The sequence below is a fragment of the Dasypus novemcinctus genome, chromosome 3 (genome assembly GCF_030445035.2).
Source record: "Dasypus novemcinctus isolate mDasNov1 chromosome 3, mDasNov1.1.hap2, whole genome shotgun sequence".
In the NCBI taxonomy this organism is placed as follows: domain Eukaryota; kingdom Metazoa; phylum Chordata; class Mammalia; order Cingulata; family Dasypodidae; genus Dasypus; species Dasypus novemcinctus.
Genome location: NC_080675.1, coordinates 793,862 through 816,201, shown reverse-complemented (window position 1 = coordinate 816,201; position 22,340 = coordinate 793,862). Strand labels below are relative to the sequence as shown.

Genomic DNA, 22,340 nt, shown 5'->3' with positions numbered 1-22,340 from the left:
GGGGGGGGTGGGAGAGGGGCTGGGGGGGGGTGTCAAGCCCGAGACACAAGACCCACAGCCTCATCGTGGGCGCAGCGCTTCCTTTATTCCAGGAGGAAACAGCGGGGTGACCCGGTCCGTGGGCAGCGGGGGCAGGGGCCGCGGGGGGCTGCGCGCACAGCACACGGCAGACACCTGCAGGCGCGTGTCCTGGCAACCCCGGGCACCGAGACCGCCTCCGTCAACTGGCCACCAGGCCAGCCCCCCCGCCCCCTCCGCCAGGTGAGTGCGCTGTCCCGCGGCCCGGCTCCGCCGAAGAGCAAGCTCACGATGAGGGGCAGGCGCGAGCTTTCCTGCAGCGCAGCGGGGAGTTCACCAGGAAGCAGCAGCAGCAGAACCAAGATGCAGCGACACCTTTCTAGGCCCTTCCGCAGAGTCCAGCACCCAGCACTGCGTTCTTGTGAGAATAACAGTCCGCGAGGCCGATGCGCAGCCAGCACCTCCAAGCACACCGACACGCCGTGGGGACCCTGGCGTCTCCTGCAAGGCAGGCTGCCTCCTTCGCCACCAACGCCTTGACCCATTTTCCGTCCGATTCCGGAAGGCTCCGTGGGCGCACACGCGTGCTCGCGCTTCCTGCCCCACTCAGCGCTGCGGCTCGGCAGATGTGAAGCCCGGGACGCCGGCGCCGGCCTCCCGGGGGGCTGACGTCTCGCTGGCCCCCCGGTCCTGCTCCAGCAGGACCAGCTCGGCTCTGGCGGCAGATGTCACCACCCCCCTGGGACCCGGGCTGCCGGGCGCAGCCCCCGCCGCGCCACCCTCCTTCTCTTCGGGGGAGAGATTCTCTCGTGCGTCAAAAAAGGCGACGGCTTCTTCCTGGGCGTCCTGCCCCGCGGGCACTGCCGGCTCCTGGGTGCTTGTGCTGCTCTTGGTGGAAGAGGAGAAGCCCAGTCTGGGGAACCGGAACCAGCCTGCCCTCTCCGGCTTCGCGGGCGGCCCTGGCGCGGGGCGTGCCTCGGGCTGTGCTTGGACAGGAGCGGGCCTCTGGGCGTCCACTTTGGAGTTAGGACCCGTGTCGTCGCTGGAGGAAGAAAACCCGATGCTGGGAAGCCAGAGGCGGAACAGCCCGGAGGGCCTTTTGCTTCCCGCTTTCTCCTTTGGCTCCGCGCCTGCAGCCGACACGGGTGCTGCTGCGTCCTGGGCGTCTTCGGGGAGAAACTCGAGGATTTCAGCCGGCTCGTCGTCGTCGGAACAGCTGGCGGCAAGCTGGCGGCCAGGGCGCGGCTCCGGGGGTCCCGGCTCGCCGGCGCTGGGGGGGATCATCTCGAAGGGCTCTGCGGGGTCGGGCTGGGGGTCGGCGCCCGGGCCGGCCTGCTCGGGGGCCTCTGCCCGGGCCCCTGGCTCTGCGGAGCCTGGCGTGGCCCCGTGCCCTCCAGCCTGCGCGGGGGGCTCCGGAATTCTCACCTTTAGCAAGGAAAATCCGTAAGCAGGCACCCGAGCCTGCGATCCAGGGAGCTCGGACTCCCGCACCACCTGAGTGGACGAGCCCTCCGTCCCCGGGAGGCCGGAGCGCCCCGCCGAGCCGCGCGCGCTGAGCTGCAGGCCCTCGGCTGGCGCACCCTGGATGTGCACCCTGACCTTGGAAATCGGGGGCGCTTCTGTGGCGAGGTCAGCATCGGCCGGTCGCTCCCCGGGGGAGCCGGGCCCGGCCTTCACGATGCTGGCGCCCCAGGCCCCGTCCGCCCGCAGGGCCGCCTCCAGGCTGGCCCGCGGGCACCGCACCTCTCTCACGGCGGGGATGAAGACGTCGGCCTCCGCGCTGGGCGCCGGCGCGGCGAACTTGGGAGCCCGGAGCCTGGGGAACGTGACGGTGACCACGGAGTCCTCCCAGCGGCGGCCCGTCCCGACCACGGACACGTGGCGCGGCACTTCGGTGCTGGAGGTGGTCAGCGTGAGCGGGCCCTCGGCGCGGGGAGGCCGTGCCCCCGCGCTCTCCTCCCCGCCCGGTCCGGGAACGGGAGCCTCGCCGGGGTCTCCCGGAAGGGCCTGGAATTCCGCAAGCCTCGCACTGGGCATCCGGAGGTGGGAGGGGGCGTCGGCAGGAAGGGGCCCGTCCTCGGGCGCGGCAGCGGTGGGGGGGTGCGCCCTGGAGACCGCACTGCCCGCGGGCCGCTTGACTGCCTCTGCGTAGGACGCGGGGGCATCTGTGCCCGGGGGTTGCAGGTGCGGCCGAGCCTCCGCCTCTGGCCCGGGAGCACCAACCCCCTGACCCGGCCCCGGGGTTTCCTCCCCACCTCTGGGGTCGGCGGCGACAGGCACGTGGGTGTGGGGGGCTTCCGGGAAACCCGCCTGGCGCTGCGCCTCGGAGGACACGCGCCGGGAGCTGTGCCCACTGGACGCGTGCGTGTTAAACCAGCTCTCCTGCGCCTCTGCCCATGCCACCCCCACGGGGGCCCCCTCCTCGGAGCTTCCCACCCCGGGCGGCTGGAGGGAGGCGTCCACACCGGGGGCGCCTGCCCCGCGGGCCAGGCCTGCGGACACGGCCACAGCCGCGACTCCCTCACAGCCCACGCGCAGAGGCCGGGCAGGCTGGGACACGGGACTGTCGGCCGCGGCCTCGGCCGGGCTGAGGTGGGGCTTGGCGGAGCCCACGCTGGGCATGCGGGACTGCGGCGGGGGCGGGCACCAGGCCTCTCCTGGGGGGCCTGCTGTCGGGCCAGGGACGGCCCCGTGGCCACCGCCGGGACCCGCGCTCTCTGTGCCTTGACGGTCGCCTCCTGCTGCGGGTCGCGGAAGGGACGGAGCCGCGTCCTGCGGCAGGCTGACCCCTGCCTGGGCTTTGGGACACGCCAGCGTGGGCGTGGCGAGGTGGGGTTTTTCCCCCTCCCCCGTGCCTCCCTCTTTCTCGGGGGGCAGGTCCGTGCTGGTTTCCGGGTGAGAAATGCCAGTCGCAGGCTCGGCAACCGCCTGACGCACGTCGGAAGTCAGGCGGAGCTTGGGGTCTCCCGTGCTGCCATCCAGGCCCCCTTGAATCTGCACCTCCTTTTTTGGAGACCAGCTGAATGAGGGGAGCTTGAACCTCGGCCTTTTCAAAGGCCGCCCCTTCCCTTCACCACCAACATCTTCAGATGGACCTTCCGGAACTTTCCCTGCCATGGCACCAGGAGAAACGAGCACACCCGCTTCGGGGGTGGCAGAGCCGTCAGACGATGGCAAAGGCGTGCACAAGTGCAGGGTGGGAGGAGGAGGTGAGCACGGCGCCGGGACACTGGGTGCTCCCGCAGGACCTTCCGGGCTGGGAGACGAAAACCCAAAAATAGGTTTAAAGAATTTAGGAAAAGACACCCTTCCATAGGACGGGGAATACGGAAGATCCACAGGGATCTGGGCAACGTCCTCGTGAACGTCCAAGTCCACATCAGGGAGGGTCACGTCCGCCTTGGCCCTTTGGACGTCGGCTTGGGTGGTCTGGAGGTCTATCTTGGGGCCCTTCAGGTCCTTCTTTGCACCCTTCAGTTCCAACTTGGGCACCTTGATGTCCACATCGGGGCCTCTGAAGTCCACCTTGGGAGCCTTGAAGCTGGGCATCTGGAGCTTGGGCAGGTGTCCCTTGACTCCAGCTCCCTCAGCCTGCGCCGTGATCTCACATTCCGCCCGCGGCATCTCCGGGAGCTTCACCTCTATCTCCACTGGCTTCACCTGCAGGTCGGCGGACGGCAGCTCAACATCGAGGCCACTTGCCTTGAGTTCGCCCTGCGTGGACGGGAGGGACACAGCCCCTTCTGCCACTGGCAGAGTCACATCGACCGACGCCTCGACGGGCTTGCTCGCCGTCGAGAGGCCAAAGGAAGGCATCTTGAAGGAGGGCATTTTGAACTTGCCGTCCTTGGCCTTGACGTCCTTGTCCCCGAGCTTGGCGTCGGCGCCCACTTTCGCGCCCTCCGCCAAGAGATCTGGGCCTTGGACCTCCACGGCCAGTTTTGTTTTTGGTATGGCCACGTCCACATCTGGGAGGGTGACGTCCAGCGTGGGCCCCTTGACGTCCACTTGGGTGGTCTGGAGGTCTACCTTGGGGTCCTTCAGCTCCTTCTTTGGACCCTTCAGGTCTAACTTGGGCACCTTGATGTCCACATCGGGGCCTTTGAAGTCGACCTTGGGAGCCTTGAAGCTGGGCATCTGGAGCTTGGGCAGGTGTCCCTTGACTCCAGCTCCCTCAGCCTGCGCCGTGATCTCACATTCCGCCCGCAGCACCTCCGGGAGCTTCACGTCCACCTCTCCTTGCTTCCCGTGGAGCTCGGCAGCTGGCAGGTCGACATCTAGGCCCGTGGTTTTGAGTTGGGCCTCAGTGGACGGCAGGGACACGTCCCCTTGTACCTTTGGCAGAGACACTTCCACCGACACCTCGACGGGCTTGCTCGCTGCCGACATGCCGAACGAAGGCATCTTGAAGGAGGGCATTTTGAACTTGCCGTCCTTGGCCTTGACGTCCGCGCCAACTTTCACGTCCTCCCCGGACAGCTCTGGGGCTTGGGCAACCACTGCCACCTTGGCCACGTCCACGTCCACGTCCACGTCCACGTCCACATCAGGGAGGGTCACGTCCGCCTTGGCCCTTTGGACGTCGGCTTGGGTGGTCTGGAGGTCTATCTTGGGGCCCTTCAGGTCCTTCTTTGGACCCTTCAGTTCCAACTTGGGCACCTTGATGTCCACATCGGGGCCTCTGAAGTCCACCTTGGGAGCCTTGAAGCTGGGCATCTGGAGCTTGGGCAGGTGTCCCTTGACTCCAGCTCCCTCAGCCTGCGCCGTGATCTCACATTCTGCCCGCGGCACCTCCGGGAGCTTCACCTCTATCTCCACTGGCTTCACCTGCAGGTCGGCGGACGGCAGCTCAACATCGAGGCCACTTGCCTTGAGTTCGCCCTGCGTGGACGGGAGGGACACAGCCCCTTCTGCCACTGGCAGAGTCACATCGACCGACGCCTCGACGGGCTTGCTCGCCGTCGAGAGGCCAAAGGAAGGCATCTTGAAGGAGGGCATTTTGAACTTGCCGTCCTTGGCCTTGACGTCCTTGTCCCCGAGCTTGGCGTCGGCGCCCACTTTCGCGCCCTCCGCCGAGAGATCTGGGCCTTGGACCTCCACGGCCAGTTTTGTTTTTGGTATGGCCACGTCCACATCTGGGAGGGTGACGTCCAGCGTGGGCCCCTTGACGTCCACTTGGGTGGTCTGGAGGTCTACCTTGGGGTCCTTCAGCTCCTTCTTTGGACCCTTCAGGTCTAACTTGGGCACCTTGATGTCCACATCGGGGCCTTTGAAGTCGACCTTGGGAGCCTTGAAGCTGGGCATCTGGAGCTTGGGCAGGTGTCCCTTGACTCCAGCTCCCTCAGCCTGCGCCGTGATCTCACATTCCGCCCGCGGCACCTCCGGGAGCTTCACGTCCACCTCTCCTTGCTTCCCGTGGAGCTCGGCAGCTGGCAGGTCGACATCTAGGCCCGTGGTTTTGAGTTGGGCCTCAGTGGACGGCAGGGACACGTCCCCTTGTACCTTTGGCAGAGACACTTCCACCGACACCTCGACGGGCTTGCTCGCTGCCGACATGCCGAACGAAGGCATCTTGAAGGAGGGCATTTTGAACTTGCCGTCCTTGGCCTTGACGTCCGCGCCAACTTTCACGTCCTCCCCGGACAGCTCTGGGGCTTGGGCAACCACTGCCACCTTGGCCACGTCCACGTCCACGTCCACGTCCACATCAGGGAGGGTCACGTCCGCCTTGGCCCTTTGGACGTCGGCTTGGGTGGTCTGGAGGTCTATCTTGGGGCCCTTCAGGTCCTTCTTTGGACCCTTCAGTTCCAACTTGGGCACCTTGATGTCCACATCGGGGCCTCTGAAGTCCACCTTGGGAGCCTTGAAGCTGGGCATCTGGAGCTTGGGCAGGTGTCCCTTGACTCCAGCTCCCTCAGCCTGCGCCATGATCTCACATTCCGCCCGCGGCACCTCCGGGAGCTTCACCTCTATCTCCACTGGCTTCACCTGCAGGTCGGCGGATGGCAGCTCAACATCGAAGCCACTGGCCTTGAGTTCGCCCTGCGTGGACGGGAGGGACACAGCCCCTTCTGCCACTGGCAGAGTCACATCGACCGACGCCTCGACGGGCTTGCTCGCCGTCGAGAGGCCAAAGGAAGGCATCTTGAAGGAGGGCATTTTGAACTTGCCGTCCTTGGCCTTGACGTCCTTGTCCCCGAGCTTGGCGTCGGCGCCCACTTTCGCGCCCTCCGCCGAGAGATCTGGGCCTTGGACCTCCACGGCCAGTTTTGTTTTTGGTATGGCCACGTCCACATCTGGGAGGGTGACGTCCAGCGTGGGCCCCTTGACGTCCACTTGGGTGGTCTGGAGGTCTACCTTGGGGTCCTTCAGCTCCTTCTTTGGACCCTTCAGGTCTAACTTGGGCACCTTGATGTCCACATCGGGGCCTTTGAAGTCGACCTTGGGAGCCTTGAAGCTGGGCATCTGGAGCTTGGGCAGGTGTCCCTTGACTCCAGCTCCCTCAGCCTGCGCCGTGATCTCACATTCCGCCCGCGGCACCTCCGGGAGCTTCACGTCCACCTCTCCTTGCTTCCCGTGGAGCTCGGCAGCTGGCAGGTCGACATCTAGGCCCGTGGTTTTGAGTTGGGCCTCAGTGGACGGCAGGGACACGTCCCCTTGTACCTTTGGCAGAGACACTTCCACCGACACCTCGACGGGCTTGCTCGCTGCCGACATGCCGAAAGAAGGCATCTTGAAGGAGGGCATTTTGAACTTGCCGTCCTTGGCCTTGACGTCCGCGCCAACTTTCACGTCCTCCCCGGACAGCTCTGGGGCTTGGGCAACCACTGCCACCTTGGCCACGTCCACGTCCACGTCCACGTCCACGTCCACATCAGGGAGGGTCACGTCCGCCTTGGCCCTTTGGACGTCGGCTTGGGTGGTCTGGAGGTCTATCTTGGGGCCCTTCAGGTCCTTCTTTGGACCCTTCAGTTCCAACTTGGGCACCTTGATGTCCACATCGGGGCCTCTGAAGTCCACCTTGGGAGCCTTGAAGCTGGGCATCTGGAGCTTGGGCAGGTGTCCCTTGACTCCAGCTCCCTCAGCCTGCGCCGTGATCTCACATTCTGCCCGCGGCACCTCCGGGAGCTTCACCTCTATCTCCACTGGCTTCACCTGCAGGTCGGCGGACGGCAGCTCAACATCGAGGCCACTTGCCTTGAGTTCGCCCTGCGTGGACGGGAGGGACACAGCCCCTTCTGCCACTGGCAGAGTCACATCGACCGACGCCTCGACGGGCTTGCTCGCCGTCGAGAGGCCAAAGGAAGGCATCTTGAAGGAGGGCATTTTGAACTTGCCGTCCTTGGCCTTGACGTCCTTGTCCCCGAGCTTGGCGTCGGCGCCCACTTTCGCGCCCTCCGCCGAGAGATCTGGGCCTTGGACCTCCACGGCCAGTTTTGTTTTTGGTATGGCCACGTCCACATCTGGGAGGGTGACGTCCAGCGTGGGCCCCTTGACGTCCACTTGGGTGGTCTGGAGGTCTACCTTGGGGTCCTTCAGCTCCTTCTTTGGACCCTTCAGGTCTAACTTGGGCACCTTGATGTCCACATCGGGGCCTTTGAAGTCGACCTTGGGAGCCTTGAAGCTGGGCATCTGGAGCTTGGGCAGGTGTCCCTTGACTCCAGCTCCCTCAGCCTGCGCCGTGATCTCACATTCCGCCCGCGGCACCTCCGGGAGCTTCACGTCCACCTCTCCTTGCTTCCCGTGGAGCTCGGCAGCTGGCAGGTCGACATCTAGGCCCGTGGTTTTGAGTTGGGCCTCAGTGGACGGCAGGGACACGTCCCCTTGTACCTTTGGCAGAGACACTTCCACCGACACCTCGACGGGCTTGCTCGCTGCCGACATGCCGAACGAAGGCATCTTGAAGGAGGGCATTTTGAACTTGCCGTCCTTGGCCTTGACGTCCGCGCCAACTTTCACGTCCTCCCCGGACAGCTCTGGGGCTTGGGCAACCACTGCCACCTTGGCCACGTCCACGTCCACGTCCACGTCCACATCAGGGAGGGTCACGTCCGCCTTGGCCCTTTGGACGTCGGCTTGGGTGGTCTGGAGGTCTATCTTGGGGCCCTTCAGGTCCTTCTTTGGACCCTTCAGTTCCAACTTGGGCACCTTGATGTCCACATCGGGGCCTCTGAAGTCCACCTTGGGAGCCTTGAAGCTGGGCATCTGGAGCTTGGGCAGGTGTCCCTTGACTCCAGCTCCCTCAGCCTGCGCCGTGATCTCACATTCCGCCCGCGGCACCTCCGGGAGCTTCACCTCTATCTCCACTGGCTTCACCTGCAGGTCGGCGGATGGCAGCTCAACATCGAGGCCACTTGCCTTGAGTTCGCCCTGCGTGGACGGGAGGGACACAGCCCCTTCTGCCACTGGCAGAGTCACATCGACCGACGCCTCGACGGGCTTGCTCGCCGTCGAGAGGCCAAAGGAAGGCATCTTGAAGGAGGGCATTTTGAACTTGCCGTCCTTGGCCTTGACGTCCTTGTCCCCGAGCTTGGCGTCGGCGCCCACTTTCGCGCCCTCCGCCGAGAGATCTGGGCCTTGGACCTCCACGGCCAGTTTTGTTTTTGGTATGGCCACGTCCACATCTGGGAGGGTGACGTCCAGCGTGGGCCCCTTGACGTCCACTTGGGTGGTCTGGAGGTCTACCTTGGGGTCCTTCAGGTCCTTCTTTGGACCCTTCAGGTCTAACTTGGGCACCTTGATGTCCACATCGGGGCCTTTGAAGTCGACCTTGGGAGCCTTGAAGCTGGGCATCTGGAGCTTGGGCAGGTGTCCCTTGACTCCAGCTCCCTCAGCCTGCACCGTGATCTCACATTCCGCCCGCAGCACCTCCGGGAGCTTCACGTCCACCTCTCCTTGCTTCCCGTGGAGCTCGGCAGCTGGCAGGTCGACATCTAGGCCCGTGGTTTTGAGTTGGGCCTCAGTGGACGGCAGGGACACGTCCCCTTGTACCTTTGGCAGAGACACTTCCACCGACACCTCGACGGGCTTGCTCGCTGCCGACATGCCGAACGAAGGCATCTTGAAGGAGGGCATTTTGAACTTGCCGTCCTTGGCCTTGACGTCCGCGCCAACTTTCACGTCCTCCCCGGACAGCTCTGGGGCTTGGGCAACCACTGCCACCTTGGCCACGTCCACGTCCACGTCCACGTCCACGTCCACATCAGGGAGGGTCACGTCCGCCTTGGCCCTTTGGACGTCGGCTTGGGTGGTCTGGAGGTCTATCTTGGGGCCCTTCAGGTCCTTCTTTGGACCCTTCAGTTCCAACTTGGGCACCTTGATGTCCACATCGGGGCCTCTGAAGTCCACCTTGGGAGCCTTGAAGCTGGGCATCTGGAGCTTGGGCAGGTGTCCCTTGACTCCAGCTCCCTCAGCCTGCGCCGTGATCTCACATTCCGCCCGCGGCACCTCCGGGAGCTTCACCTCTATCTCCACTGGCTTCACCTGCAGGTCGGCGGACGGCAGCTCAACATCGAGGCCACTTGCCTTGAGTTCGCCCTGCGTGGACGGGAGGGACACAGCCCCTTCTGCCACTGGCAGAGTCACATCGACCGACGCCTCGACGGGCTTGCTCGCCGTCGAGAGGCCAAAGGAAGGCATCTTGAAGGAGGGCATTTTGAACTTGCCGTCCTTGGCCTTGACGTCCTTGTCCCCGAGCTTGGCGTCGGCGCCCACTTTCGCGCCCTCCGCCGAGAGATCTGGGCCTTGGACCTCCACGGCCAGTTTTGTTTTTGGTATGGCCACGTCCACATCTGGGAGGGTGACGTCCAGCGTGGGCCCCTTGACGTCCACTTGGGTGGTCTGGAGGTCTACCTTAGGGTCCTTCAGGTCCTTCTTTGGACCCTTCAGGTCTAACTTGGGCACCATGATGTCCACATCGGGGCCTTTGAAGTCGACCTTGGGAGCCTTGAAGCTGGGCATCTGGAGCTTGGGCAGGTGTCCCTTGACTCCAGCTCCCTCAGCCTGCGCCGTGATCTCACATTCCGCCCGCGGCACCTCCGGGAGCTTCACGTCCACCTCTCCTTGCTTCCCGTGGAGCTCGGCAGCTGGCAGGTCGACATCTAGGCCCGTGGTTTTGAGTTGGGCCTCAGTGGACGGCAGGGACACGTCCCCTTGTACCTTTGGCAGAGACACTTCCACCGACACCTCGACGGGCTTGCTCGCTGCCGACATGCCGAACGAAGGCATCTTGAAGGAGGGCGTTTTGAACTTGCCGTCCTTGGCCTTGACGTCCGCGCCAACTTTCACGTCCTCCCCGGACAGCTCTGGGGCTTGGGCAACCACTGCCACCTTGGCCACGTCCACGTCCACGTCCACGTCCACGTCCACATCAGGGAGGGTCACGTCTGCCTTGGCCCTTTGGACGTCGGCTTGGGTGGTCTGGACGTCTACCTTGGGGCCCTTCAGGTCCTTCTTTGGACCCTTCAGTTCCAACTTGGGCACCTTGATGTCCACATCGGGGCCTCTGAAGTCCACCTTGGGAGCCTTGAAGCTGGGCATCTGGAGCTTGGGCAGGTGTCCCTTGACTCCAGCTCCCTCAGCCTGCGCCGTGATCTCACATTCCGCCCGCGGCACCTCCGGGAGCTTCACCTCTATCTCCACTGGCTTCACCTGCAGGTCGGCGGACGGCAGCTCAACATCGAGGCCACTTGCCTTGAGTTCGCCCTGCGTGGACGGGAGGGACACAGCCCCTTCTGCCACTGGCAGAGTCACATCGACCGACGCCTCGACGGGCTTGCTCGCCGTCGAGAGGCCAAAGGAAGGCATCTTGAAGGAGGGCATTTTGAACTTGCCGTCCTTGGCCTTGACGTCCTTGTCCCCGAGCTTGGCGTCGGCGCCCACTTTCGCGCCCTCCGCCGAGAGATCTGGGCCTTGGACCTCCACGGCCAGTTTTGTTTTTGGTATGGCCACGTCCACATCTGGGAGGGTGACATCCAGCGTGGGCCCCTTGACGTCCACTTGGGTGGTCTGGAGGTCTACCTTGGGGTCCTTCAGCTCCTTCTTTGGACCCTTCAGGTCTAACTTGGGCACCTTGATGTCCACATCGGGGCCTTTGAAGTCGACCTTGGGAGCCTTGAAGCTGGGCATCTGGAGCTTGGGCAGGTGTCCCTTGACTCCAGCTCCCTCAGCCTGCGCCGTGATCTCACATTCCGCCCGCGGCACCTCCGGGAGCTTCACGTCCACCTCTCCTTGCTTCCCGTGGAGCTCGGCAGCTGGCAGGTCGACATCTAGGCCCGTGGTTTTGAGTTGGGCCTCAGTGGACGGCAGGGACACGTCCCCTTGTACCTTTGGCAGAGACACTTCCACCGACACCTCGACGGGCTTGCTCGCTGCCGACATGCCGAAAGAAGGCATCTTGAAGGAGGGCATTTTGAACTTGCCGTCCTTGGCCTTGACGTCCGCGCCAACTTTCACGTCCTCCCCGGACAGCTCTGGGGCTTGGGCAACCACTGCCACCTTGGCCACGTCCACGTCCACGTCCACGTCCACATCAGGGAGGGTCACGTCCGCCTTGGCCCTTTGGACGTCGGCTTGGGTGGTCTGGAGGTCTATCTTGGGGCCCTTCAGGTCCTTCTTTGGACCCTTCAGTTCCAACTTGGGCACCTTGATGTCCACATCGGGGCCTCTGAAGTCCACCTTGGGAGCCTTGAAGCTGGGCATCTGGAGCTTGGGCAGGTGTCCCTTGACTCCAGCTCCCTCAGCCTGCGCCGTGATCTCACATTCCGCCCGCGGCACCTCCGGGAGCTTCACCTCTATCTCCACTGGCTTCGCCTGCAGGTCGGCGGACGGCAGCTCAACATCGAGGCCACTTGCCTTGAGTTCGCCCTGCGTGGACGGGAGGGACACAGCCCCTTCTGCCACTGGCAGAGTCACATCGACCGACGCCTCGACGGGCTTGCTCGCCGTCGAGAGGCCAAAGGAAGGCATCTTGAAGGAGGGCATTTTGAACTTGCCGTCCTTGGCCTTGACGTCCTTGTCCCCGAGCTTGGCGTCGGCGCCCACTTTCGCGCCCTCCGCCGAGAGATCTGGGCCTTGGACCTCCACGGCCAGTTTTGTTTTTGGTATGGCCACGTCCACATCTGGGAGGGTGACGTCCAGCGTGGGCCCCTTGACGTCCAGTTGGGTGGTCTGGAGGTCTACCTTGGGGTCCTTCAGGTCCTTCTTTGGACCCTTCAGGTCTAACTTGGGCACCTTGATGTCCACATCGGGGCCTTTGAAGTCCACCTTGGGAGCCTTGAAGCTGGGCATCTGGAGCTTGGGCAGGTGTCCCTTGACTCCAGCTCCCTCAGCCTGCGCCATGATCTCACATTCCGCCCGCGGCACCTCCGGGAGCTTCACCTCTATCTCCACTGGCTTCACCTGCAGGTCAGCGGACGGCAGCTCAACATCGAGGCCACTTGCCTTGAGTTCGCGCTGCGTGGACGGGAGTGACACAGCCCCTTCTGCCACTGGCAGAGTCACATCGACCGACGCCTCGACGGGCTTGCTCGCCGTCGAGAGGCCAAAGGAAGGCATCTTGAAGGAGGGCATTTTGAACTTGCCGTCCTTGGCCTTGATGTCCTTGTCCCCGAGCTTGGCGTCGGTGCCCACTTTCGCGCCCTCCGCCGAGAGATCTGGGCCTTGGACCTCCATGGCCAGTTTTGTTTTTGGTATGGCCACGTCCACATCTGGGAGGGTGACGTCCAGTGAGGGCCCCTTGACGTCGACTTTGGTCGTCTGGAGGTCTACCTTGGGGTCCTTCAGGTCCTTCTTTGGACCCTTCAGGTCTAACTTGGGCACCTTGATGTCCACATCGGGGCCTTTGAAGTCGATATTGGGAGCCTTGATGCTGGGCATCTGGAGCTTGGGCAGGTGTCCCTTGACTCCAGCTCCCTCAGCCTGCGCCATGATCTCACATTCCGCCCGCGGCACCTCCGGGAGCTTCACGTCCACCTCTCCTTGTTTCCTGTGGAGCTCGGCAGCTGGCAGGTCGACATCTAGGCCCGTGGTTTTTTTTTGGGCCTCAGTGGACGGCAACGACACGTCCCCTTGTACCTTTGGCAGAGTCACATCGAGCGACGCCTCTACGGGCTTGCTCGTCATTGAGATGCCAAAGGAAGGCATCTTGAAGGAGGGCATTTTGAACTTTCGTTCTTTCGCCTTCATTTCTTTTTTTCCGAGGTCATCTTTCACGTCCATCTTCAAACCCTGTGTGGACGTGCCAGGACGTTGAGAGTCCACTGCTATATTTGTCATGTTCATGTCTACATCGGGGAGGTTTACCTCTCCTGTGACCCCTTTAATGTCCATGTGGGCGGCCTCTATATTTGCCGTCGGTACCTCGATGTCAGCTACAGAGTCTTTTACGTCTGCTTCAGGCACTGTAATGCTGGGTATGTGGACCTTTGACACGTGTCCCTTAACATGTATCCCTTTCCCTTTGGCCATGGCTTCCTCTGACACCTGTCCCTCTAACACCTTCTTTGCTGCTTTGCCTGTGTTTATGTCAACTTCTGCTCCTGGGAGCTGGGCTGTCGCTCCTGTGTCCTCGATGTCACTCTCCAGAGATGTCAGGGCCACGTCTACTTCAACACTTGGAATGGACGCTTCTACATTGGGTGTTGTTTCTTTCCTTGGCTCTGACACCCCGAAAGCTGGTCTCTTAAATTTGGGCATCTTGAACCTGCTGTCTTTGGTGGCCAGATCTTTTTCTTCAAGGACGAGGCTGCCCTCCAGTCTCACCCCTTCCACTTTTCTTCCTGGAGTTTTTATGGCGTTCAATTCTTTGTCCTCCTTTTCGTATTTTCCTGCTCCTTCATCTGCTGTTACTTCTCTCCTTGCTGCGTCCCCTGCGTCCTGTCTTGCCCTTGCCTCGCCTTTTGTCTGCACGTGTGTTTCTCCACCTGCCTTTAGCCCCTTGCTGGGCGACCGCCCGAACGAGGGCCTTCTGAACCTGGGCACCTTCAGCCTGGCCTCGCCGTCCTCCGTGTCGGCTCCCTCTCGCCTCGCCCGTTCCTCCTGGGTGCCAGCTCCTTCTCCAGCCACCTCACCCTGCCTCCACCCGTTCTGGGGGACGGGGACTTCTCCTTCAGCCTCCACCACTTTTTCTTTTGAAAATCCAAATTTCGGCGTCTGTAAGTTGGGTATCCGGACCCGGATTTCCTGGGGGCCGCTCTCCGTGCCCCCGGCAGCCGTGCTGTCCCGCGGGGACAGGCGGGCAGTGCCGGCCTCCAGCCCCCAGAGCCCGCCCTGGGGTTCCTCCTCCGCCTGCCCTGTGGCAGGGCCGACGTCCAGCGGCTTCCGCCTCGGGGTGGCCGCCTGGGCCGTGACCACGGAGCGCGCGGCCTCCCCCAGGGCACCCTCCCCGCGGCCGGGGCTGCCGGGCGGGGGCCTGGCCTCTCGGGCCTCTGGGGCTGCCTCCTCGGGGCCCCCCGCGGGAAGCGCCTGGCCCTGGGGCCCTCTGCCGGGGTGCCCTGCCGGCGGCTGGCCCAGCCCGGGACCCGAGCGGAACCTCAGGTTCAGGAAGCGCCCCCTCCGCTGGCCGCCCGGCCCGCCCTGCTGCTCACCGGCCGGCCGCCGGGCCTCGGTGTCTGAGCCGGTGGGGAAGTCGTCGGTGGAGCCCGGCTCGCCGGCCTCCGAGGAGCTGCGGGACCTGCGGGGCCCGGGCCCGCGCTTGGCTCTGATGGACTGGAATTTGGGCCAGGACAGCCTCTCCTTCTGGGGCCGCCGGCCCCTGCCCTCCCTGGGCGTGGCGATGAGCCTCTCTCGGTCGCCGCCTCCTTCCAGGGTCTTCGTGGGGGTCTCCACGGCCCCGTCGGCAACATCGTGGTCCTGAAACACAGGTGGAGGGGCTCGTGGAACCTGCCCGGAGCCCGGTCGCCGGGGACACGGCCAGGGGTGGGGGCGCGTCCTCACCTTCTCCGCCTCCCCCGGGCCCGGCTGAGCACCACGGGCAGCCCCCTCCTCTCTGGCAGGAAGTCTCCGCTTGATTTTGAACTGAACCTTGTAGGGCTCTGAGTACTGAAGGATTTTGAGAGCGTCTTCGTATTTAACATCGTCGAAGAAGATGGTTGCGCTGAGCAGCTGATCTCCTAGACGAGGGAGGTGCGTGCTCAGGCCCCACCCCGCCCTGGGAGGGGTCCGCAGGGAGCGGCAGGTGAAGGAGAAGGGGGCCCTGCTGCGCCCGGCCCCTCCCTCCACCCAGCCCCGGCAGAGGGTTTACCTCGATTTCCCAGCCGAGAAAACCAAGGCCCAGTGGCCTCCAGCCTGGAGGCGTGGCCCTGCCCCCCAGGCCACACAGCCCCCGGGGCGGCACCAGAGGTGGGGCAGGCGCGTACCTTCCCGCAAGCTGAAGAGCTTGGCAGCCGCGGAGTCCTTCAGCACCTGCTTCACGAAGAGCCCCTGCGGCCCCCCGCCGGCCACACTGTAGCCGCTGGCTCCTGCCTCCGCGTCCGTGTCCAGCGTCACCTCTGTCACCTCCTGCTCAGGACAGGCCAAAACCACACGGAGCCCGGTGAGTGGGCAGCGGGCCGCGCTGCCGGGCTGCCTCTCCTGAGGCTGGGGTCCCACCGTCCTGCCCTGTCCCGGTGACACAGGTCAAGGGGGCAGCAGGCTGGTGGGCCCCGGTGGCTGGGCCTGAGCAGCAGGGCGTCGTGGGAGCCCCCCGCCCCTGGACTCAGGGGTAGCTGCCCGCTGGCCGCCCAGGGCTCTCAGGAGCAGCGTGGACAGGGCTGGGGGCCGCCGGGGCTGGGGGCAGCCGGGGCTGGGGGCCGCCGGGGCTGGGGGCCACCGAGGCTGGGGGCGGCGGGGGCTGGCGGCCGCCGGGGCTGGGGGCCGCCGGGGCTGGGGGCCGCCGGGGCTGGGGGCCTCTGGGCTCCTCGCTCCAGGCAGGACCGCCATACAGGGCGGGGGCCTTGGGTCCAGCCTGGGCCGGCCCTCTAGCCCCAAGACCAGCCTCCAGCCTGAGCCCAGGGGGGCGGGGATTCCCGCGCGGTGGCCCGAGCCCGGCCATCCTGGTCCTCCTCCTGCCCTGGGCGCTCTCGGGGGGCTGTGGGCAGGGCACCCCGTGGCCGCCCGCTCCCCCGTACCCACCTCTGGACGACTCATCCTGGACAGCGTCCGTGAGTCCCCTGAGTCCCGCTTCCACCAGGACCTCCGTCTCCCGGAGGAGGCGCGGCCGCCTGGGGGGTGTCCCTGCAGCCACAGGGTGTGGAGTCACCGCCAGCGGGGCAGGGAGGGGCGGCAGAGGCTGCCCGAGCAGGAGGCCCCGTGTGGAGGCGCCCCTGCCCGGGCCCTGCGCTTCCTGGCGGGGCCAGCCCCCCGCCCAGGGCTCCCCGCTCTGGGAAGCCCCACGGCAATTGGGGTTTTGTAGGGAGGGGTGAGGAATTCGGCAGTGCAAGCGCAGGGCCTTCGGCAAGCAGGCGTCCTCCCACCCCTTCCCCAGCCCCTCCGCAGAGCGGCCCCGGGACCCCCGTCTGCGCCGCCCCCCAAGGACAGCACGTGTGCTGTGAGGCGTGGGCGCGCACCCTGGCCCTCCGCTGCCCTGCTCCAGCGGCAGAAGCACAGGGCCGCCCTCGGCTCCCACCAGCGCTCCGCAGAGCTGCAGGGTGCTCCCTGTTGTCCTCGGCCGGGGGGCGGGCAGGGCAGGGGCAGAGGCGACAGGGGACGGCCAGGGGGGCACGGTGGGCCCCGGGGGCCGCAGGGAAGGGTGGCCTGGTGGCCAGCTCACACAGGGCGACGTCCAGCAGGCTCACCTGGAGCCCAAGGCCAGCGCCCTCGGCCGCGCATTCGTAGACTGGAGAGGATCCCTGCGGCCGTGGCCGAATGCCCTCACCCGCAGGCCCGTCAGTCACCTGGTGGGAGGAGAGAGTCTGGGTACCCTCTGCCACTGGGGCCCTGGCCCAGCCCAGGAACGGAGGGGGAGTAGGGGGCGAGTGCACCCCCCCGGCCTCACTTACAGAGGCGTCCTCTTCGGTTTCTGCATCTGGCTCCTCAGGCTGCAGCTGCCGTCCAGACACTGCAGAGAGAGGCTGAGTTAGCGCAGGTAGGAGGAGGAGCAGGTGGGCCCTGGGGGGAACCAGGAGGAGCAGGTGGGCCCTGGGGGGAGCAAGGAAGAGCAGGTGGGGCCTGGGGGGAGCCAGGAGGTGGTACAGGTGGAGGCCTGGGAGGAACAGGAGGAGCAGGTGGGCCCTGGGGGGAGCAGGAGGAGGAGCAGGTGGGCCCTGGGGGGAACCAGGAGGAGCAGGTGGGGCCTGGGGGGAGCCAGGAGGTGGTACAGGTGGAGACTGGGAGGAATCAGGAGGAGGTGCAGGTGGGCCCTGGGGGGAACCAGGAGGAGCAGGTGGGCCCTGGGGGGAGCCAGGAAGAGCAGGTGGAGCCTGGGGGGAGCCAGGAGGTGGTACAGGTGGAGGCCTGGGAGGAACAGGAGGAGCAGGTGGGCCCTGGGGGGAGCAGGAGGAGGAGCAGGTGGGCCCTGGGGGGAACCAGGAGGAGCAGGTGGGGCCTGGGGGGAGCCAGGAGGAGCAGGTGGGGCCTGGGGGGAGCCAGGAAGAGCAGGTGGGGCCTGGGGGGAGCCAGGAGGTGGTACAGGTGGAGGCCTGGGAGGAACAGGAGGAGCAGGTGGGCCCTGGGGGGAGCAGGAGGAGGAGCAGGTGGGCCCTGGGGGGAACCAGGAGGAGCAGGTGGGGCCTGGGGGGAGCCAGGAGGTGGTACAGGTGGAGACTGGGAGGAATCAGGAGGAGGTGCAGGTGGGCCCTGGGGGGAACCAGGAGGAGCAGGTGGGCCCTGGGGGGAGCCAGGAAGAGCAGGTGGAGCCTGGGGGGAGCCAGGAGGTGGTACAGGTGGAGGCCTGGGAGGAACAGGAGGAGCAGGTGGGCCCTGGGGGGAGCAGGAGGAGGAGCAGGTGGGCCCTGGGGGGAACCAGGAGGAGCAGGTGGGCCCTGGGGGGAGCCAGGAAGAGCAGGTGGGGCCTGGGGGGAGCCAGGAGGTGGTACAGGTGGAGACTGGGAGGAATCAGGAGGAGGTGCAGGTGGAGCCTGGGGGGAGCCAGGGCGCACACATGGGTGGCGTAGCCTATCCTGGACTGCCTGAGGTCATGGCCGCTGGGCCAGGAGGTTGTGGCACCGCGTCAGAGGGCAGTGAGCTGGGACTGGGTGAGCTCAGACACAGTAGACAGATTTCAGAGACTTAGTCTTAGAAAGTTAGTCCAACAAACATAAACATAATAACAAGAGCATCCCTGGGGCTGGCGGGGAGTCAGAACCCAGAGTGGCTACAGTTTATGAGTTGTCCAGTATCCAACAAAAAGTCAAGACGGGCAGAGAATGAGGACAGCAGGTCAGGGAAAGGCGGGCACACCCAACTGCCCATGAGCGTCCACGGGCGTCGACTCAGCGGACTTCAAAGCAACTATTACGTATTTGTTCAAAGAACTAAAGGAAACCATGTTTAAAGGATTAATAAAAAATGTGATGACAGTGGTTCTGTGGAGAGAAAGAAAGAGAAAATACAAAAAAGAACCGCATGGAAATTTTGGAATAGTACCATATGGAGGTCCCGGGTTTGGTCCCCAGGACTTCCTGGTGAAAAAAAAAGAAAAAATGGCGTCTCAGACCGGCGCAGCGTGGAGAGGCGCAGGTCCCCGCGTGGAGCAAAGAGGCACAGGCCCCCATGAGGCAAAGCGACACACTGAAAAGACTATGATGCAACCAGATAGAAGGAAAAAAAACTTACTGGGGCTTCAACAGCAGATTTGAAATGTCTAGAGTCATTGGAGGCATGTGACCTCTCTACACGTGCCTCTTCTGTCACTTTTACTGAACCTGTGGTTGGCGCTGGGGTTGGTGGATGCTCAGGAGACTTGAATCTCGGGGCTGCCCGTGTGCCAGCTGGGCCCTGAGCCTCAGCAGAGTTGCAGCTCCTACTCTCAGGTTCACTGGACTTACCCAGGCCAGCTCACAGGTTGGTGAGGATGGTCAACCACCACACCAGGGAACTGAGCGTGCCTGCAACTGCAAACAGGAGAATCCCATCCATCAGCGGTGTGGGATCTAAGCCCCGTCTCGATATAGAGGTGGAGTGGACATCCCCATCCCAGGGTCCACAGGATGGAAGAATAAAATATGGATTACAGTGGATTTACTATTATTCTACTATAGAATTATTGTGACTAACAATGGAAGAAACTGTATCATTGATGTGGAGACAGTGGCCATGGTAGCTGCTGAGGGCAGGGAGAGGGAAGAAGAGATGTGATGTGGGGGCATTTTCGGGACTTGGAGTTGTCCCCAATGATATTGCAGGGACAGATGCAGGACACTATATATCCTGCCATAACCCACTGATTGGACTGGAAGGGAGCATAAACCACAATGTAAACTATAATCCATATGGTGCAGCAGTGCTCTAAAATGTATTCATCAAAGGCAATGAATGGGCCACAATGATGAAAGAGGTTGTTGATGTGGGAGGAGTAGGGGGCTGGGGAGCAGGATATACAGGAACCTCCTGTATTTTTTAATGTAAGAGTTTGTGTGATCTATGTATCTTTTTAAAAAAAAGAGTCAATAGAAATTAACCAATTTGAAAAACAGAGTGGGGGAATTGGAAGAAAAATGAACCAATTCTCAGAATTTGTGGGACAAAATCCAGCTAACCAAAATATGTGTAACTGGAGTTCCAGAAGGAAAAAAGAGAAAAAGGCAGAAAAAAGACATGGGAAGAAATGAGGACTGAAAACAATCTACAGATCCAAGAAGCTCAATGAGATCCAAGTAGGGGCAGTGGACGTGGCTCAACTGATAGAGCGTCCGTCTACCACATGGAGGGTCCAGGGCTCGATCCCCAGGGCCTCCTGACCCGTGTGGCAAGCTGGCCCATGCACAAGGAGTGCCGTGCCACATATGGGCGCCCCTGCATAGGGGAGCCCCATGTGCAAGGAGTGCACCCCGCAAGGAGAGCCGCCCCACGTGAAAAAAGCGCAGCCCACCCAAGAGTGGCGCTGCACACACAGAGAGATGACGCAGCAAGATGACGTCACAACAACCAAAAAAGAGATGCAGTTTTCCAGTTTCACCAGATAACGCAAGCGGATGCACAAGAACACACAGCCAATGGACACAGAGATCAGACAATGGTGGGGAAGGGGAGAGAAATAAATAAAATAAATCTAAAAAAAAAAAAAAGACCCAGGTAGGAAGAACATAAAGAGGTTCACACCATGACACATCACAGTGAAAACATTTAAAGGTAAGAACAAAGAGAAAATTTTGAAAGCAGCAAGAGGGAAATGATTCATCACGTAAAAGGCACTACAATACAATTAACACGACTTCTCATCAAAACCATGGAAGCTAGAGAGAGTGGAGTCATATTTTCAAAGTGCTGCAAGAAAATCACTGTCCACTGGGAATTCTATATTCTATATCTAGCAAACTATTCTTAAAAAATAAAGGCAAAATAAAGACATTCCCAGATACAGACAGAGAATTTGTTGCCAGCAAATATACCTTGCAAAAAATACTTTTAAAAAGTTCTTCAAGCTAAAAAGAAGTAACAGCAAATGATAACTCAAATTCACAGTAACAAAAAAAGTAGAAAATGGTAAATAAGTGGATAAACGTGAAAGACTGAAAATATATTTTTTTCTCATTTCATCTCTGAACTTCTTTAAAAGACATAAAATTGTATAAAGCAGGGATGGCAAACTTCTGTTTTAAAGAGTCAAATACTAAATATTTTAGGCTTTTCAGTTTATGTGATATCCGTTGCAACTGCTTGACTCTGCAATTGCAGCACGGAAATGCCTCCAAACAAGACTTAAACAAATGAGCATGGCTTTTGCTGCAGGAAAATGTTTTTGTATTTGTTTTTTTACTTTGTGTCTGGTTTCTTTCTTTCTTTTTTTTTTTAAAGATTTATTTTTTTATTTCTCTCCCTTTCCCCCCTCACCCCACTTGTCTGTTCTCTGTGTCCATTTGCTGCGTGTTCTTCGTCTGCCTCTGTTGCTGTCAGCGGACCTGGGAATCTGTGTCTCTTTTTGTTGCATCATCTTGCTGCGTCAGCTGTTTTTGTTGCATCATCTTGTGTGTCAGCTCTCCCTATGCGCGGCACCATTCCTGGGCAGGCTGCACTTTCTTTCGCGCTGGGCGGCTCTCCTTACGGGGCACACTCCTTGCGCGTGGGGCTCCCCTACGCGGGGGACACCCCTGCGTGGCAGAGCACTCCTTGCGTGCATCAGCACTGTGCGTGGGCCAGCTCCACACGGGTCAAGGAGGCCCGGGGTTTGAACTGTGGACCTCCCATGTGGTAGACGGACGCCCTATCCACTGGGCCAAGTCTGCTTCCCTCTGGTTTCTTTCACTTAGCATAATTTTTGTCTGATATTAACATCTTGTAAGATTAACATACATTTGCTCAGTTTCAAACAAAAATGGTCTTATATATGTAATATTACTTATATTCATATTTCACATGAGGTTACACTATGCTATACAGTCCCATGTTACATTTTTTAGTTTTCTTGTTAGTAATATACATAACCTTAGACTTCCCACTTAAATCACTTTCATGGCCACATAATAGTAATGCTAGTTACAGATACCACGTTGTGCTTTCACCTTTTCTATTCATTTCCTAAGATTAGCATACATCCTTTTTACCAATTCTGGACAAGTTAACCCTCAGCTTTCCATTCTCTAACCTCATTCTACTTTTTCTGGTGATCCATATTCAAGTTAGTATTTACACAATATATTTAGTTCATAGTAATGCAATCATACAGTATTGGTCCTTTTGTGTCAGTGTTTCTTTCAGCACCCTAAATGTATCACACCACTGTCTTCTCACCTCCATGGTTTCTGCTGAGAAATCCACATTAAGTCTTACTGGGTGTCCCTTGTATGTGATGGTTTGCTTCTGCCTTGCTGTGAACAGATTTTCTCTTTATCTCTGACATTTGACCGTCTGAGTAGTATGTGTCTTGGAGTAGGTCTATTTGCATTCATCTGATTGGGGTACACTGCACTTTTTGGACATGTAAGTTCATTTATTTCATGAGAGCTGGGAAATTTTCAACCATTATATCCTCGAATACTCTTTCTGCCCCTTTTCCCTTCTCTTCTTCCTTGGAAATCCCAAGACACGTATGTTGCTGTGTTTCGCATCATCATTCAACACCCTGAGCCCCTGCTCAGTTTTTTCTTTCTTTTTTCTCTGTGTTCTTCTTTCCAAATTCAACTGTTTTGTCTTCTGTATCACTTATTCTTTCTTCTATCATTCCGTTCTGCTGTTGTGTGCCTCTAATG

The 22,340-nt window shown here is 61.3% G+C and overlaps 1 protein-coding gene across 1 annotated transcript in view; it reads right to left on the bottom strand.

Annotated features, from left to right (window-relative positions):
• Nucleotides 1-63: 63 nt before the first annotated feature.
• The window catches only part of AHNAK2 (AHNAK nucleoprotein 2), a 43,854-nt gene continuing 21,577 nt past the window's right edge, over nt 64-22,340 (bottom strand). Inside the window, exons 4-9 of the mRNA XM_058294905.1 lie at nt 16,995-17,053; nt 16,791-16,889; nt 16,129-16,230; nt 15,375-15,516; nt 14,953-15,128; nt 64-14,868 (exon numbers count right to left, since the gene is read on the bottom strand). Coding sequence (XP_058150888.1) covers nt 625-14,868; nt 14,953-15,128; nt 15,375-15,516; nt 16,129-16,230; nt 16,791-16,889; nt 16,995-17,053 — 14,822 coding nt within the window. The 3' untranslated portion in view covers nt 64-624. The remainder of the gene's footprint in view (nt 14,869-14,952; nt 15,129-15,374; nt 15,517-16,128; nt 16,231-16,790; nt 16,890-16,994; nt 17,054-22,340) is intronic.